Source organism: Gobius niger, assembly GCF_951799975.1.
Source record: "Gobius niger genome assembly, chromosome: 11".
Taxonomy (NCBI): domain Eukaryota; kingdom Metazoa; phylum Chordata; class Actinopteri; order Gobiiformes; family Gobiidae; genus Gobius; species Gobius niger.
In genome coordinates, this window is record NC_136862.1 from 20,549,821 (window position 1) to 20,566,786 (window position 16,966).

Consider the following 16,966-nt stretch of genomic DNA (forward strand, 5'->3'; position numbering starts at 1 on the left):
GGTACCCCAGCTTTAAGTCCTATTTATTATGTTATAAATGATTAGTCGATAGCTATATAAGTAAGTCATTTGTTATTGCTTACAAAACAGTGATATATTGTACATAGCATTTGGAGTGATGCTGTCAAATTTTTCCTGCATGTAGCCTACATTTCCTACTTCTTTCTGTTATCCTGCTCTTCCCCCTGCTGTACACAAGAGGTATTTTCAATCAATGGTAGCGGAAGAGTCTTGAAAAATATTCATGAGCTATTAGTCACCACACATTCTGCAGGATAATGAGGTGGAAAAAAGATAAAGATTAAAAATAAGCATTGGCCTAAAACCAACTAGATTAAATTAAAAAGTGAACTTCATCAAAAGTATTTGATAATTTGATGGGGAAGTAAATTGAAATTAAAACCACTTTAATAATAATAATTCAATAACAAAATGGTCCTATTGATATTTGTGGTAATAAGCCATTAATAAAGACTGTAATACAATGTTCAAACTTCCTTTGATATCAAAGGAAAGCTGTGAAATGAGTCTCTTGGTATAAAATGCAATGCACTTGTCTGTAAATTTGACCTTGAGAAATGCTTTGACAGCATTAAAAGTAAAAGTCGTGTACTACTCTATGGCCCCGCCCACTGCTGGCCAAACCGGAAGTTTAGCTGTTGTTGTCACACTGGAAGAAAATGGCTGCTGCTTCGACTTTTTTTCAATGAAGACACTGATATTTCCATTCCATTTCGTTTTCCTGCATCAGAGTTACGGTCGAGCGCTATGCAATCTAAAAGGCAAGTCCATCCTGGTTGTTGAGATTAATGTTGCTCTGTCTGTGCACATCCTTTGCTGGTAACTTGCATCTTGCCAAGGTAACGAGCTAGCATGCTAACATTAGCCGTGCTAGCCTCAATGGTCAGGCATCAACGGGCTTGTTGCGATTCAGCTACTCGTCTACTTGGAGGTTCAGTCATCTGAGTTCAATGACACTTAAGGCTCAATATTGACGTAAATGCCCAATTGATGAACTTTTCTGATCTATAGATTTGACTGTGATATAGTCAAATAACTAACTAAACAGTTTGGATTTTCTACTGAGCTGTTTGTCTGTTGGACCTGATCAGTTTCTAACGGATCAGTACTTTGTAATAACTTAGATATAGTTACTATTGTGTTTTGGGAATACATGTGGTGACTGTGCAGCTCTTTTGTATTGACTTACTGAAGTACTATTGTGCAGGGCGTGAATGGTCGCGTTAGGAAGGTGACAGTGTGGGGCTGAAAGGACAGCATCGTCTACCGTCACTCCCCTGAAGCTGGCGGTGGACCACAATGGTAATAATCCTTCTATTGGACATTTGAGAAATTAAGCAATGAACTGAACGGTTTATTAGCTCTTCTGATACTATATTCTTTATTCATGTCTGTATACATTATTGTAATTTAATGCAGAAATACAGGTTTCACCATAATCACAAAATAATGAAAATAATATTTATATTTGTTCAAGATGGGAGAGTCTCTTTTGATCAGTGTTGATTTTTTTTTTAGCAACAAGTTCTGGAATATGCATTGGATCGAGCCGAGGTAATGCTGTAGTGCTTGAGTAATACACTTATTTGTTCTTTAATTGGCATTTAATACCAAGTTATAACAATAAATGTATATTTATTTCAGTACATTGTTGAAAGTGCTCGACAAAGACCTGCCAAAAGAAGAATCTCATCTGGTGGAAGAAAGAGTTTATATCAGAAGCTCTATGAGCTGTACATGGAAGAATGTGAGAAAGAGCCAGAGCTAAAGGTTTGTATATGCAAGTCATTATTATATAATAAATGATATTTATTTGTGTTTATTGTGTTGTATTTTATGATGAGTCATTTACGTATTTAAACTAGAATGGGGAAGGATGTTGTAGTAACCATTAACCAGCAGATGGACTAGTCTTTGTTATTATTATCTTAATTGAGGTTTATTTTTCAACTAATGCATTACTCTTTGTATATTAAGAATTTAAGAAGAAATGTGAATCTACTGGAGAAGCTAGTGTCTCAGGAATCAGTGTCATGCTTGGTGGTCAACCTTTACCCTGGTAATGAAGGCTACTCGTTAATGCTCAGAGGAAAGAATGGGTCTGGTAAGATATGTCATTTTAAAATGATTATTCCTCATTAAATGGCTGTGTTTTGAACTATGTGATACAATTGCATGATTCGTTTGATGTTTGATGATTTGATGTTTTCTAGACTCAGAAACAATCCGATTGCCATATGAAGAAGGAGAACTTTTGGAGTATTTGGATGCAGAAGAGTTGCCTCCAATTCTAGTCGATCTGTTGGAGAAATCCCAGGTGTGTAGATTTGCAGCAGTTGTAGTATGCATGTTATAGTCATTCATGTAACACCTTTTCTCCCTTTTCTCCCAGGTGAACATCTTCCACTGTGGCTGTGTAATTGTAGAAGTGAGGGATTACAGGCAGTCGGGCAATACCAAGATGCCTACTTATCAGAGCAGACACATCCTGCTCCGACCAACAATGCAGGTAAGAAAAGTACATTTCAAAACTATTATAGCAATAGGGCTTAAACTGTCACTGAAGTTGTCACTACTTCCACCCTGTAGTGCTGATATCATCAGTTCACCAACTTACGTGTATTTATTGCTTCCATTTATGCAGACCCTGATCTGTGATGTCCACGCCATGACCAGTGACCACCACAAGTGGACACAGGTAAAACAAACACAATATATATTTATAATACAAGTAATATAACAGTTATGCAGTATACATATATATGTTTTTTTGTCTCCTAATTTTGTGAATTAATTTTAGGATGACAAACTGCAGCTGGAGAGTCAGTTGATTTTGGCCACAGCTGAACCCTTGTGTCTGGACCCCTCCATCTCAGTCACTTGCACAGCAAACCGGCTGCTCTACAACAAGCAGAAAATGAACACACGCTCTATGAAACGGTATGGCCAGAATGTGTTCTTGCATTGTAGAGCTGTAAAATTGCTTTGATACATTTGTAGGAGCTTTGCGACATTAAATGAGTCAAGGATACTAATAAATTACAGTTATGTATTGGTTGCATCTCAAGCGTTAGTGGAACTAAGCCAAAATTGCTGATTGAGTTTATTGTTGAAGGTGTTATAAGAGGCACTCTCGAGCTGCACTGAACAGGCAGCAGGAACTGTCCCATATCCCTGTCCCCCCGCAACTACGGCTCTATGACTACCTCCAAAAGAGGAAGGAGCGGAAACCTGCTCCTGTCATAGACCTCAAAATCTCCAAAGTTGGAAACGTAAGTAGATAGTTTCATCAGAGTGAAGACTATTGTTTATTATGCCTTTTTAATTGTAGTATCATACAAAGTGTTCATTTTACTGTAACACCACTCTGGTTCTCTCTTGCCTTCAGTGTGTTGACATGTGGAAACAAAACAACTGCCAATTAGCTGTGCCGAAGGAAATAGATGTAAGTGCTGCAAGTGGGCATAAATGAGCAATAAGAATTTAAATGCATCACAAGCTGCCTTCTTACTGTGTTTTAGGTCGAGAAATATGCAGTGGTTGAGAAATCTTTGCAGCTGGAGGATTCTCAACCCACGACTGTAATCTGGCCAGCTGAAGTGAGTTTTAGAGCTGCATAAATGCATTATTAACAGATACTTATCTCAAATGATTCCTTGGGAAATAACTCTGGACTTATATGTAATTCATCAGACACAGCGAGACATTGTTCACAATAGCTTTGTCTTATTTGTTTATTCAGGAAGTTATTGATGACTACACATTTGAATGTGAAGTTGGGGGCCAAGCCCAGAGAACCAAGGTGTCTATCTTTCAGTCCATGGGAGACCCTCTGGTCTATGGCAAGATCTACTGTGCTAAAGAACCAAAAGCGGAAGAGGACAACTCTGACCTTAAGCTCATACACCCTCCGTAAGGACACGCGTTGTATAATTCGATTTGAACAATTCAACAGATAATCATTGATTCATTGTGTATTCATCATATTGTGTGTTTATATCCTTAATAGATTTCTCATAGGATCAAAGATTGACGCAGATCGGTAGGCCATCTTTATGTCATATTCGGTCTTCTAATATTTTCATGCAGACATTTTTTACAAATTGCTTGTGTGTCCACAGGTTTCTTAATCAGTACAAAGGTGTTTACGAAAAGGACGTGAAGTGTGACGTTAAAATGTCCCATAACTCTGGTAGTGTGGGACAGGGGCCTCCCTCCCCCCATAAAGATAATGAGGTAAATGTTGCTTTAGTTTACTTTTGCTGCATGTATCAGTTGTATTAATGCTATATGAAACACTTTCAAATCTTCTGCAGGGGGATAGTTTTTCTGCTTTGGTCCAGACATCTCTCTTAGGAAAAGGTGTGAGGCACAAGCCTCCTCCCATTAAAATGCCTTCAGGATCAGGCAGTAGTTCCTCAGGTATGAATATGTAATACTCCTCTGAATTTTGAGTCACTGGAGACTTTGTTACTTGTAAATCTTCCAAATAATTTAGTATATTTTTCCCTTTTTTAAATACTGCATTATCACTCTTTTAATTTTTAGGTAATCCATATAGTTCTCAAAATACCAGTGGTCTACTTAAGTGCCCTACGCCCCCTCCAGCCAAAAGCCAGTCTCTGAACAGGAAGCACTCAATAGAGTTGGGTCAGGTGGGCCTTTTGTCGCCTGCCTCCCTCTCCCCCATGGGTTCCACGCAGAGTGAGTGAATCCTGTATTCAAATACAATTATAAATTCTCTCGCCACTAACAAGTTTCATAATTCCCCTCTCGTCTAGGATCGGGTACCCCAAAGCCATCCACTCCCACGCCTACAAACACACCCTGCTCTACGCCTCACCCCACGGACGCTCTCACTGCTCCTCTGTCAGTGACTCCCACCCCTTCAGACTCCTCACTAGTGCAGAGCCAGTCTCAGCCCACCCTCTTGCCCTTCACCCAGCAGCAGTTGGCCCTGAGTCAGCCTCTGCCGGTCATGACTATTCCCCTGCCCACTATGGGCACATCCATAACAACAGGGACCACGTCATCACAAGTCATGGCCAACGCTGCGGGACTCAACTTCATCAACGTCGTCAGCTCCGTCTGGTAAGAGACGCTTTTCACTCACACATTGTTCTGTGTCCTGTACTGGATTTATGCCAAAGTTCAGCAGAATTATTTATTATTTATTATGATATAAGTAAATAATAACATTTTATATACAAAAAAGTAAAAATGAAAGACAACATGAACAATGTTTTCTGTTTGCAGCAGCCCACAGACGCTAATGAGTGGCTCTAATCCAATGCTGGGCCCAGGCCTTAACCTGAGTGGACTTCTGCCCCCTGGAGGGCTCATGCCTGCCATGCCGTCTGCAGCTCAGTCTGGTAAGATTAGAAGTGCTCTGTGAGTGTGCTTGCATTTGAAGAACAGGTGAAAATATTGTTTTAGTGTAGATTAAATCTAAAATATATCTGAAAAATTGGTACTGTCTGTTTTAAAACCGTTTGGATTCTTGTAGATAACTTGCTGTTCCTCTAATGTACTGGTTTGTTCCATAGTTCCATAACCACATTTTAAAGGAGAGATATTATGCTTTTTTCTGATTTTTCTGAACATTATTTAACACTACATTACACTTCAAGAGGCAATATGGTCAATATTGCAACAACTTAAAATAGAAACAAGTCATTTGTTTCTGGTCCAAAGCCCACTAGGATTGATTCAGCCAAGCCCTTAAGCAAACATTACTATAGTCATCACCAAAACACAGCGTCACGGCTAAAATGTCACCAAATCAAACCCACCAAAAACTATCACAACAGTCACAACAGTCACCACAAGTCACGTTGGTGTCACTGTCAGGCTTAGCGCATAAACGTACTGGAGCTTCTTGTCTCTCAGTGCACATTACATTACCCACATGTAACCATTTTGCCGTAGTTACTCACCGTTGCTGTCTCTCGGGTAGGACTGACACAAGTAATCGATTAATCAACAACTAATCGATAATTGAACACAGACTCAAATAGAGCAAAATTTAGATGAAAATGTTGTATTTTTGATGTAAATCTATGTTGGTTTCAAAGTTAGGGTCTGTAGTGTTTTGTGCATTGTAAATTTCATAAATATCTGTCTCTCATCCAATCAGAAAGCAGAATTAGCTCTAAGAGCCTCCTACAAACATTCACTTTGAGTTTGCTCAATCAGCACGTCCTCGAGTGACACTTTAGCTGTATGTGGTAAAAAAAAATGAAAAATACACATTCACAGCCAAGTGATTAATCTATTCATCGTAAAAATAATCGGTAGATTAATCGCTACCAAAATAGCCGCTAGTTGCAGACCTACTCTGGGGCAGCAGCTTTTAGCACCAGGTTTGACACAAACTGCGTATTTTTCCAAATTAATAAGTCCTTGTTTATGAAGCTTTTGTTGGTAAAAAGCCAAGCACAAAAAAAAATCACATTTTGGTCCAAAGGATCCTCAGCACAGATACTTTTTCTTGAGTGAGCAGCGTGAAAGCATGTCTGTGCTCTTCCTGGGTACCCAGGCTGGAGGCAGGGACGTTAGATAGGTGCAAATGGAAATTTCCAGAACACACAAAGGCAGGGCAGTGCTGGACTCATCAGACGTGCATGAATTACCCGAACTACACAGGAAAACCACCACAACCAGTTTAAAAGCTCACGTCGATTTTGCAAAATATGTCACCTTTATCAGATCTTCTAACTGATTTTTGTGATTGATCGTAGGAGGTCCTTTCGGCTTGAACAGCGGTGCTGGTCTGAGAACTGGTCTGAATCTGCTCCAGGTACGGCACTTTTTGAATCCTTAAACTTTCCTCTGTGTTACCGAGTTAGAAAGCAGTTGAAGCATATTTTCCGCATGTATTACTTTTTATCCCAGGTATTGACCCTAGTGATAGAGAATGCAGGATAAAAAAAGTTCTAGCGTGAGTTTATTTGTTGAGTGGCTTGTGGCGATGGACTAGTGACCCTGTTATTGACAGATAATTTCTCCCTCATCCCTCTGCCCTGTCTGTGTCCTCCCCTCTCTTCCCTGTCCCTGTTCGATTGTGCTTCCTCCTGCTGTTTGTGGTGCTCTCCTACAGATCCCCACTGGTCCTCTCATCTTTAACTCTCAGTTGCCTCAGTTTTCCCCTCAGCAGAGCCAGTCTGCAACGTCCAGTCCGCAACAGCAGGGGGAGACGGTGAGCATCCATGTTTGCGTTTAAAAACACTGCATACAGGCTCATAAAACGACTTGTCCTTGACCTAAATCATCTTTATTTTTGACATTTCTGACCTTTTTTCAGGGCGACCAAGGGACAGATCAAAATTTAGGAAACCAGCAAACGGCGGTCATCAATCTGGGAGTAGGAAGCTTCATGTCTCCTTCAGCAGCAGGTAGTGCACGTTTGACACTCCAGACTCACACTGTCCAGTTTCTTTTCAACCAATCACCTTTTACAGATAAGCAGTGATTTTGATTAGGGTTGTTTGATCATGATGTGGGGCTTTTCGAGACATTAAACAAGAACATTTTGGTTACTTTCCCAATCTTGTAGAGCACTTTTGGAAAAAAGACAGAAAGGTTTTAAAAAATATTCATTTAACAAAGTTTGCCAAAGCCCTGCTTCAAAACACAACAACTAATTAGTATTGTTTAACCTGTAAATATATGATTATACCTATGAATGTTTTACACTTAATGAATTTGCGACAGTAAAGAGACACTTAATTTTCCTCTTTCTCTGCTGCTTTTTTCCCCCTGCCTTTTGTCTACCTTTTCATTTCCTTCCTCTTGTCACTCTTGATACTGACTATGATCCCTGCTTTCGGATGCAATTCCCTGAAACATCACCCAAACCCACATAAACTGTCTTTCACCTTCTTTTGTTACTTTTCTTATCCTTTGAACTTTCTCCCTATATTCTGTGCTGGTTTGCTTTACCCAAAACTCCTCTACTTAAACTTTACATTTTGCCTGTTCATATTTCCCTCTTTTTGTCCCTGTTCTCTCTGCCTCTCTCCTCGATGCGCCTCTCTCCTCTCCCTCCTCCCCCCTTAGTGCTGTCCCAGTTGGGCTGTGGGCTGGACGGGTCTGGGCCCCCGCTGCCTTCTCCAAGGCTTCAGCAGCAGCACCAGCCACAGATCCAAGTAATACAGCAACTTTAACATTTCTACACACTTAAAATAGACCACGGACATTTTATTCTCTAGGTACATTTGTTTGACATTTTTGTTTTTATATTGTCAGAGAAAACAGTTGAAATAATATCACATAACACATTCTTGACTCAACTGACTGATGCTTTGAGAAGTGATATCCACCACATTGGTTTATTGATGTGTACATTTATGTTAAGTTTTTTCTATGATTTGCCATGTACTTTGTGTCTTTTTCTTTGTTGATACAGTTTTATCACCCATTCACATCATCTAATGTTGTATGTTGTATGTCTCTGACGAATATGGCAGCCCACTGGAGCTTGCGGCACTTCCCATGGCAGTAACTAACTGTGTGTCCAAATGGGACGAGTTATGTTCCTATTTAAAAATCTATTTGTCATTTCATGAAATAGGTTTGCTTTATGGTATACTTAAATGATAATGTTGATAGTGCCACTGTAAGCATGACCTGTTTGATGGGGGTTTGGCCAGTTGAAGTTGCTGACTTACTCTGAGCAGGAGGCACGTTTGCTGAGCTGCATGTGTGTTATTGCCAGTGCATTACTCTGTATTGTCTCCAGAAGCCACTGGTGCTGCTTGACTGTACCTGCCTCACTCCAACACAACCCAACGTGCCCCAGTCTGTTCCCCCCCCTGTCCTGCCTCTGCCACCATTAACCGCTCTGTTTCACCGCCCTTTTGTTGTATGTCGTACAGTACAGCTTCACTAACACTGCCACGTCGAAAGAAACCCCTGTTAACTCTGCGCTAGTCTGCCAGACTGCAGTTAGTTCTTGTCTGTTTTTGCACTGAATAATTCCCTCGTTCTCACTTTTCTCTCCGCATATGAACAGTTGCAATTCTTGCAGCACCAAATGCAGCAGCAGCAAATGGCTATGGGGGCAGCAGCTCCTCCGGGGGGAGCACCACGGCCACATACCGCCAATCAACCAAGAAGTAAGAGGAAGAGGAGCACGCCACAGCCCCTGCCCAAGACATGACAGAGCTCCATTTCTCACACCACACATGGACATGAATGATCCATACTGTGCTTTTGTCTGCCTCACTGTGGAGACAGCAAGCAAAAAGACTCATTTGTCAACTTGTTTGTCTTTTATAGCTGACAAATTTGTTTGTAATGGTTGTACGTGGTTTCCGAGAACCAAATGGGTTTTTTAGAATGGGAAGCACTATGCTTGAAGAACCTTAGTAATATTTTTGAAAAAAGGAGGTTCTCGTAGGTAGCAAGCTTCCACAATAATGTATTTTCCTTCAGAAGACTTGTCTGGCGTGTGTGCAGTGAGAGGATCTGATGCACAGCCCTCTGCTCGGTCAACTCCGGTAGATACTGCCCTTTAAGCACGGATCCCAGCTGAGCGTTCAACACCAAATCCTCCACTGAACTGTTACAAGTGAAAATGCAAATCAAACTTGGAGTAGTGCCTGGGGCAGCCCTCTACCTCTCAGTGTGTTGGAAGTCTTTCCTGTTGGGAAACCCGGCGCAGGGCTCAACAAGGGACTGAGATCAACATGCAAGATGGTGTCAACTGCTTTTGTACAGCACATTTTAAAAAGGCATTTCCTTTTACATAGATCAGGAGCCATGAGTAATTCCTATGAGACATCAACTGAGTGTGTGTGTGAGACATTTCTGGACACTGAGAAATAATTTTTTAAGCGGTCTTTGTCAGTTTTATTGTTATTAAAAAAAGAATATATATTGACAGTTGAAAATACAGCTTTTAGATAAAACTGGTGTGAGTTTCTTCATTGCGGCGTGTCCACACTCTTAATCACTTTATCAATGAGCTTCTGTATTTCTCTCTGTCGAACAGCAGCCCGGTTAATGCATTCTTGCAGCTTCTCTCCTGATAAAGACGAACCGCCTGAAAGAAACATTTTAATCTTATGACATGCATTGCCAAGAAACATTATTTAAAGCTACTGATTTAAGTAATCTAGACTCCAAGGAGCACATCAACAGTATTAGTAGACACACTTAAATGTTGCTGATGTTAATTTAGCCGCACTACTATAGCGTTCTTTGTCAACATTACTAATGCTGCTAAAGATGAATTCTTTCAACCTGGTTTGTGTACAGAGCAGAGCCGCTCTTCTTCATCTGTCACGACAGTGAGCTGTGCTGTCAAAAGGCTTTCCTCTTCTGCTGTTGGATCCACAATCACTATAGATCTGCACAGAGTAGGGACTTATTGGCATATAACAACCTTGACGAGAGTAATGCAAGATTACAGACTGAACTTACTTGTCAAAAACCCCAAAAGAAGAGGCCACTGGATGTCTGTGAATCTGCAGCTCTTGCCTTTTCTCTAGATTCACTTCAGGTAAACAAGTTTCTGTGTTGATGGTTACGTCTGGTAGTTTTGCTGTGAAATTCAGAAAGAAAAGTGTGAACTCCAAATGAGCAATAGCAATAACAGAGCAATGTAGAAGTACTGTAAAAGTATTTGATCATACTGTTTTTTAAAGCTGCTAATAGCGCAATAATACAGGCATCCAGGACATTTCCATCATAGTCGATACACATCAAGTCACAGTAGAGCACCCAGCAGAGCTAGTGTTGAAAAGACAGCGAGTCTGGTCAGTCCTGTTATTAATCTGCAAGTTATTTAAATAAGCTGCTGAAATTACCTTCCCTCTTTCAATACAAAGGTCTTCTGTTTTTATTAATTCAGAACTGTAAAAAGATACAAAATACGATTTTTATATGAAGTTAATGAGAGATTATTATCCCCGTACACAATACCTTTCTATGACATCTGCAATAAACTGACTGGCAGCCTGAGCCTGTTCTCCTGGGGGGCCCGGTCGAAACCGTGAAGAGCACAGCGGCGGAAGGTCCACATTTGGCACTGAATAAAACATGAAGCAATTTTTGTAGGACAATATTGAAGGTAGTTTTAAAAAATGTACAGAGCAAAGACTTTATACTTACCCATATAACCTTTACCAGGCGCCTCTACTGTGGGGTTTGAGAGTTCCTATAAGAGAAAATCAATAGTGACAGTGCCCAAGTATTGTTCATTCATTTACTGTGCGTAATTCTGTACCGCTTTGATGCCACAAATGACTGTGGAGTTTCCAAGTTTGACCAGAGCAGAGCCATCCGCTGTGGAAATTGACCCTGGCAAAATGGTAAATCCAGTGGGTATAATATTCTACAGCTGATAATTAGAGGGGTCTCTCACCTATGTTCAGTGTTGTGGCTCTAAACTCTGACAGCTCACGCCCATCAGACCGACAGTTCTCTTTCTGTGGAGAGAGAAAAATGCTGTATATTAAAAAGATTGTTGATGCCAATGGAAGTTCTAAAAATATATATAAAGTAACAAATCCAACAACAATGGGATCAATACATTTTCGTATTGGAGACTTTTTTTTACTATACTGACCAGAAAGCTTCGGTGATACTCCAGCGGCTCTGCAGTCCTGTAAAAACAAATAAAGTTATAAAAGCTGCCTTTGGTCCATTCGATTGTAATACAGTGTGATCAGTAACATGTTTAATAGCCACAACGATGCACGCGCGCTCTTTTGGCAGGACCGTACAGTGCTGTTTATTTGACTTAAGGCGTTTTACTACAAATCTTGGACAAGTACAAGTTAAAGCTAGTATTTACGCATACAATTAGGAAAAAACCAAGTGTTCATGAAAGAGAAAAAATGTGGTAATTTGAGTAGTTTTAGCACATCTTACTTGAAGCCAGCTGCCATGATGTTTTGGTTGAACACGTGAATGAGTCTACGCTACGGAAGCCGAAAAATGCTTGAAAACTCTGCAATAATAATATTAATAATAATTAAGAATAGTATCATAATACGCATTTGTGTTTTTACTCCTTGATGGGGAAAAAATGGCCGCAAATTACAACAAACAAATTAAATTTCATACAACAAACGCAGGGGGAAATCCTCCAGTCCTGTAGGTGGCAGTGTTCGCTCCCCACGTCACGTCATACTGATGATGTGTCTACAAAGTGCTCACTTCCGCGTCTCTGCTGTGAATGTGATAGGAGTTCAATGAGCTGCCCCTCTGATGAAACTATAACGCTTTTCATCCCCACAAGTCAAGCTGTAAACAGGTCTATGCTGTTTCCACATCTACGTTTAACGATATCGACCACGGAGCGCGCGCGGCAGAGATCAGCCGGCTGGTTTGTTGCCACTTTGACCGGTGCTGTCAGTGGCTGTGGGTAAACTTTGGGGCAAAATGGACTGTCTTTGCGAAATTGTGCAAGCCCTCATCGCACTGGCAGCTCTAGCTTTGATTGTGGTAAGTGCAAAATCCATTTTAAGTGTATTTGTTGGTGTTTGAGTGATTGATGTTTGTTTTATGCACTCCTGCTAAAAGAAACACTGAGAGTTCTATGTTTTTCCACCTACATTTCCCCTGTATCTAAATTCTAGACATATATTACAATCAATTAAAGACAAGATCTGTTGAAACCACTAACTCGTATGTACAGTCTAAATTCTAATGTACACTCAACCTCAAACAAACCTTTCTATTTTGTTTATTTCAGGTGGCAGTGCTTGCACATGTAACTGCTGGGAAGGTGAACATGACACGCCATGAGAAGGAGAAATACTTCCTCAGTGCCACAGGGGAGAAACAGACCTTCCCAAGCATCCACGATCCCTTCTCCATTGAACTGTCTGTAGTTGTACCGGCTTATAATGAAGAGCTCAGACGTGAGTAAATACATATCAGAAGGGCGTCAAATAGACTGAATATTAAGGCTATTTGAAAGAACAGTTAGATGCTCTAAATCTGTTACTTCTCTCAACTTATAGATGTCAGTAAATTTTGTTTTTACATAATTGTGCTCTTAAACTTGAGCCGTCTGAGTATGTTGTGTGCAGCTTTCACTGATTGTAATTATGTTACTTGATATACATTATTTGAATGGTACTGAAAATGTCCAAGTTTAAGTGATACCTACTGGCATTTAATTCATGTCAAACAGATTTCATTGTTTGGAAGTGAAACACATGCTTGTCCTGTGTATGTTTCAGTGCCAGTGATGATGGGAGAAGCCATGGATTATCTGGAGCAAAGACAGGTGCGTGCTTCACCAGACACATACAGCGTTTAGGAAGTTTATTTATGATTTCCACATCATGGTGTCCTTAAGCAAGACACTTTATCCATTCAGAGTATTGCAACATGAATCCTGGTTAATCTCTTTACCCCCACCTGAACTGAGCAGATTTTCTTCAGTTCGGCTCTATTCAAATCTAAAAGCTTCTTGGGGAAAAAAAGAGTCAAAATAGCGATGAAAACTAGAATGAAAACGCAACAAAAATGTGACAAAAACGCAAAAAAAAGAGTGACAAAAAGCAATTAAAGTGCAACAAAAAGTGGCAAAAATGTTAGGAAAATGCAATAAAAAAAAGCCACACAAAAACAAAAACAGTTTTCTGGTCTACACTAGCCTCTAGAAATGGAATGAAAATAGTTTTATCCTCCTTTAGTATATTGTAAACTCAAATGCTTGTAGGGAAAACGGCATGCATCAAATTATAAAACATTTGTATCAATTTCATAAACTTTCAGGCGATTTTTGCAGCATTTTTGTGAACGTGACCCTGAAAAGTGACCCTGCAAGTTGTGAAATTTGCCTATAAACTTGTCCCTGTAAAGAATGTGGATGCTACAAATACATTAGGAAAGTTATGAATGAGTTTGGACCATAACTAACATTTTAATTTAGTGGTTTCCCCTTTCATTGTTTGCAATCAAAAAAATCAGGTATAGGGCGTTTTAAGGTGGGGGTTAGGTAAAAAAAAACAAAAAAAACAAAAAAAAAAACGGGGACATCAGGGTTAATCACTCGGTATGAAATTCAGAAACTTTTTTGGGGTAACTTTATTTTTAATTGGCAAACAAAAAAAGAGCCAAATACACCAATATGTAATTGAGTCTTTCTAGTGATTGATGTAAAATACCTTGTTCCTCAACACTGCCAGCAGGTGACACCATTTCACTCAATATCATTTGTGTGTTATTCAGAAAAAGAACCCTTCCTTCACTTATGAGGTGATTGTGGTTGATGATGGAAGCAAGGACAAAACTTCACAGGTATGGTACAATATTATCCCAAGTTATTCTATCGTTTTCCGTTAGGCTTGTGTAAAATGGACCCGTTTGTTTGGATATAAGTGTGACTTGTCTGCTCAGGTTGCGATGCAGTACACAAGCAGATATGGCGCAGACAAAGTGCGAGTCTTGACGCTGGTGAAAAACCGGGGCAAAGGAGGAGCAGTGCGAATGGTAGGTCCAAATACTGCAGACTGCGGTTAATGTGATTCATGACTGTTTGCCCTGTATCTCTGCATCATCTAAAGGGAACCTTGAGCTCCAGAGGCAGACTCATCCTGATGGCAGACGCCGATGGAGCCACAAAGTTCTGTGACATTGAGAAAGTGGAAGCTGCTCTGAATGAGATTACCCCCAAACCAGTGAGAATATTTTGATCATTTTTCCCGCTTTTAGATGTTTCCTGTAAATTACTGATATCATTGTCGACTGTTATTACCTAGGAGAATATGGCCATTTCCTGTGGGTCTAGAGCTCATCTGGAGAAAGACTCAATAGCTCAGGTAATTGTGTTTTTCGAAAATGATGTTGTAATGAAATAAGTCTCCACAGCTAATTGTCATTTTTCACTTAGCGCTCTCTGTTTCGAACATTCCTGATGTTTGGCTTTCACTTTCTCACTTGGTTCCTCTGTGTGAGAGGCATTAAGGACACACAGTGTGGCTTCAAGCTTTTCACCCGAGAAGCTGCACTAAAGACATTTTCTTGTCTTCACGTCGAGCGATGGTAAATCCCACTCCCGTCATGATAAATGTCAATGTAAATGTTAGTTATATGTTTACTTACACAACATATTCTGTTTTGGCAGGGCTTTTGATGTTGAACTCCTTTACATCGCTCAGTGCTTCAAAATCCCCATAGCAGAGGTAGCTGTCAACTGGACTGAAATAGAAGGTGGGATAGCGATTTGAAAGATTTCTGAACATCACTTTGTGGAATGTGTGCAATTATTTCTTTCCTTCCCAGGATCGAAGTTGGTTCCGTTTTGGAGTTCGCTACAGATGGGGCGAGACCTGTTTTTCATCCGACTGCGCTACGTCACAGGTGCTTGGACTCTCCAACCTGCACTAAAGGCTGACTAGACCTAACAATCACAAACCAGTGAATTATGGGCCTCTTATAATGGCCAGTAAGCCTTAAGAAGGGAAGCATGAACAACTGTGTCTTCTATGTCAATACATGCAAAAAAGCATGTGGCATCTTCTAGAACTTGGATGTGCATTTATGGCACAGTTGCGGGGGCTTCCTGGTCTAAATGTTGGCTTGTGATGGTCGTGGTTACTGCACACTCTGCTGTGTTGTACAGTACTGAATGAGTTACTAAATGTTTTTGGCCAATCAAGTTATATTAAAATGTATTATTAAATGTGAAGGATGTTTAGACAACCTGCAACAGGTGGAACAAATGTTTTTGATGGACTGTTTGAGGTGGAAGCCCATACTGTGTTTTGAGAAAACAAAATAATGGATGACTGTAACCACAATTAAAAACATGTACAAATCTTTGCATTTTGTTTAACATCTAATGCAACAGGCTGTATCTGTTAGTCTAAGGATAATTTCCTTGCAATTACACGATGTTTAGACTGAAAACCCTCTTATTGTTGGGGGGGAAAAAAGGTCGGGATAGACATACTTTGATATAATCGGTCAGTCTTATCTGATGTGGACATTGTCTTGGAGATGGTCCAACTGAGTTTTTGTGGTTGGATAAAGTGAAGTAGCTCTTGTCGGGCAATGCTGTTGTGTAAGTCTGAGGTCTGATGATGTGGATGTCTCTCAGGCCCCTGAGCCCCGCGGGGCGCATCCTGTTTGTGTCCGCTCTGTGTCTGTCTGCTCAGACAGAAATGAGCGCAGGAATCTCTGTCAAAAGAACAGATGTTTGTCATAACTAGATTAAGTTACATGGGGACAGGTAGTTACCTGTCCCCATGTAACTACTATCCGCGTTACATGGGGACAGGTAACGCGGATAGTAGTGCGAAACGCAACTAGGAGGCCATTTGGGAGTTAAAATTGCCCAGCGCACAAAATTGGATCCAACAATATGATCCTGGTTTTAAGGTTTTACCCTCGGGTCCTGAACCTGCTGTTCCAAACCGGCTAAGCCAGAGGCATCTCATTCTACCCGGAGTCGGTCCGTTGTGTGCGAAGCGGTCGGGGAGCCAGGGGCTTCATCAGACCCTACTGTGCCATACAGGGGCCCAACCAGTGACTCATTTGGGTGCAGCACCTGGTGATCGGAAAACTGTCTGTTTTGCCCAGATCCCCTGAGTGCTCCCGTTTTGGGCTGGAGTATTGTTACGATCAGCAGCAGTTGCTGTAAACTGTGAAAATGTCAAACTTGTAGACTCACTGTCGCCAGACGGTTGCGTCATTAACTGGACCAGTCACGGCACTCCCAATAAAGGCGCGTATCCATCCGCAGTGACTTGTGGTTAGAGGCGGCCTGTCAGTGTAAATATACCATTATGGACCATTGTTTTGTATGATTTCCCATGCTGAGTCCGTGTAAATAACCCTACGCTACAGCCTGCTTGATGCTGCAGGTGCACTCCATTTCTCACCTATGAAACATTTTTCAAAGTATTGAATCAACTTTTTTTAAATTACCATGTCATAGTTTCTTCAACTCCACATTTAAATGCACATGTGCACGTGCAGA

At 40.7% G+C, this 16,966-nt stretch overlaps 3 protein-coding genes across 4 annotated transcripts; 2 read left to right on the forward strand and 1 right to left on the reverse strand.

Moving 5' to 3' along the window:
- Positions 1 to 652: 652 nt before the first annotated feature.
- supt20 (SPT20 homolog, SAGA complex component) lies at positions 653 to 9,193 on the forward strand. 2 transcript variants are annotated; one of them, XM_079565735.1, is made up of 24 exons: positions 653 to 782; positions 1,229 to 1,323; positions 1,540 to 1,575; positions 1,666 to 1,791; positions 1,999 to 2,125; positions 2,235 to 2,338; positions 2,414 to 2,530; positions 2,666 to 2,719; positions 2,822 to 2,961; positions 3,137 to 3,293; positions 3,410 to 3,466; positions 3,543 to 3,620; positions 3,764 to 3,933; positions 4,031 to 4,063; positions 4,143 to 4,257; positions 4,338 to 4,443; positions 4,570 to 4,725; positions 4,803 to 5,112; positions 5,278 to 5,393; positions 6,762 to 6,820; positions 7,121 to 7,219; positions 7,325 to 7,415; positions 8,080 to 8,168; positions 9,035 to 9,193. In XM_079565735.1, the coding sequence occupies exons 2-24, from the start codon at positions 1,321 to 1,323 to the stop codon at positions 9,179 to 9,181; spliced, it is 2,490 nt and encodes an 829-aa protein (XP_079421861.1). In that variant the 5' UTR covers positions 653 to 782; positions 1,229 to 1,320; the 3' UTR covers positions 9,182 to 9,193. The 2 variants fall into 2 exon arrangements, with proteins under 2 accessions (XP_079421861.1, XP_079421862.1); XM_079565736.1 differs by having other exon boundaries at positions 5,281 to 5,393.
- A 721-nt stretch (positions 9,194 to 9,914) lies between these two features.
- On the reverse strand, positions 9,915 to 11,404 carry exosc8 (exosome component 8). Its single transcript, XM_079565739.1, has 9 exons — positions 11,390 to 11,404; positions 11,252 to 11,325; positions 11,137 to 11,182; positions 10,948 to 11,053; positions 10,833 to 10,878; positions 10,659 to 10,755; positions 10,447 to 10,567; positions 10,267 to 10,373; positions 9,915 to 10,066 (listed from the first exon to the last, which is right to left on the reverse strand). The coding sequence occupies exons 3-9, from the start codon at positions 11,138 to 11,140 to the stop codon at positions 9,948 to 9,950; spliced, it is 600 nt and encodes a 199-aa protein (XP_079421865.1). The 5' UTR covers positions 11,141 to 11,182; positions 11,252 to 11,325; positions 11,390 to 11,404; the 3' UTR covers positions 9,915 to 9,947.
- Positions 11,405 to 12,165: 761 nt separating this feature from the next.
- On the forward strand, positions 12,166 to 16,194 carry alg5 (ALG5 dolichyl-phosphate beta-glucosyltransferase). The gene is made up of 10 exons (XM_079567036.1): positions 12,166 to 12,474; positions 12,725 to 12,893; positions 13,218 to 13,264; positions 14,215 to 14,283; positions 14,383 to 14,475; positions 14,550 to 14,663; positions 14,745 to 14,804; positions 14,876 to 15,027; positions 15,110 to 15,195; positions 15,268 to 16,194. Exons 1-10 carry the CDS (start codon positions 12,412 to 12,414, stop codon positions 15,381 to 15,383), a joined length of 969 nt encoding a protein of 322 aa, XP_079423162.1. The 5' UTR covers positions 12,166 to 12,411; the 3' UTR covers positions 15,384 to 16,194.
- Positions 16,195 to 16,966: the final 772 nt, after the last annotated feature.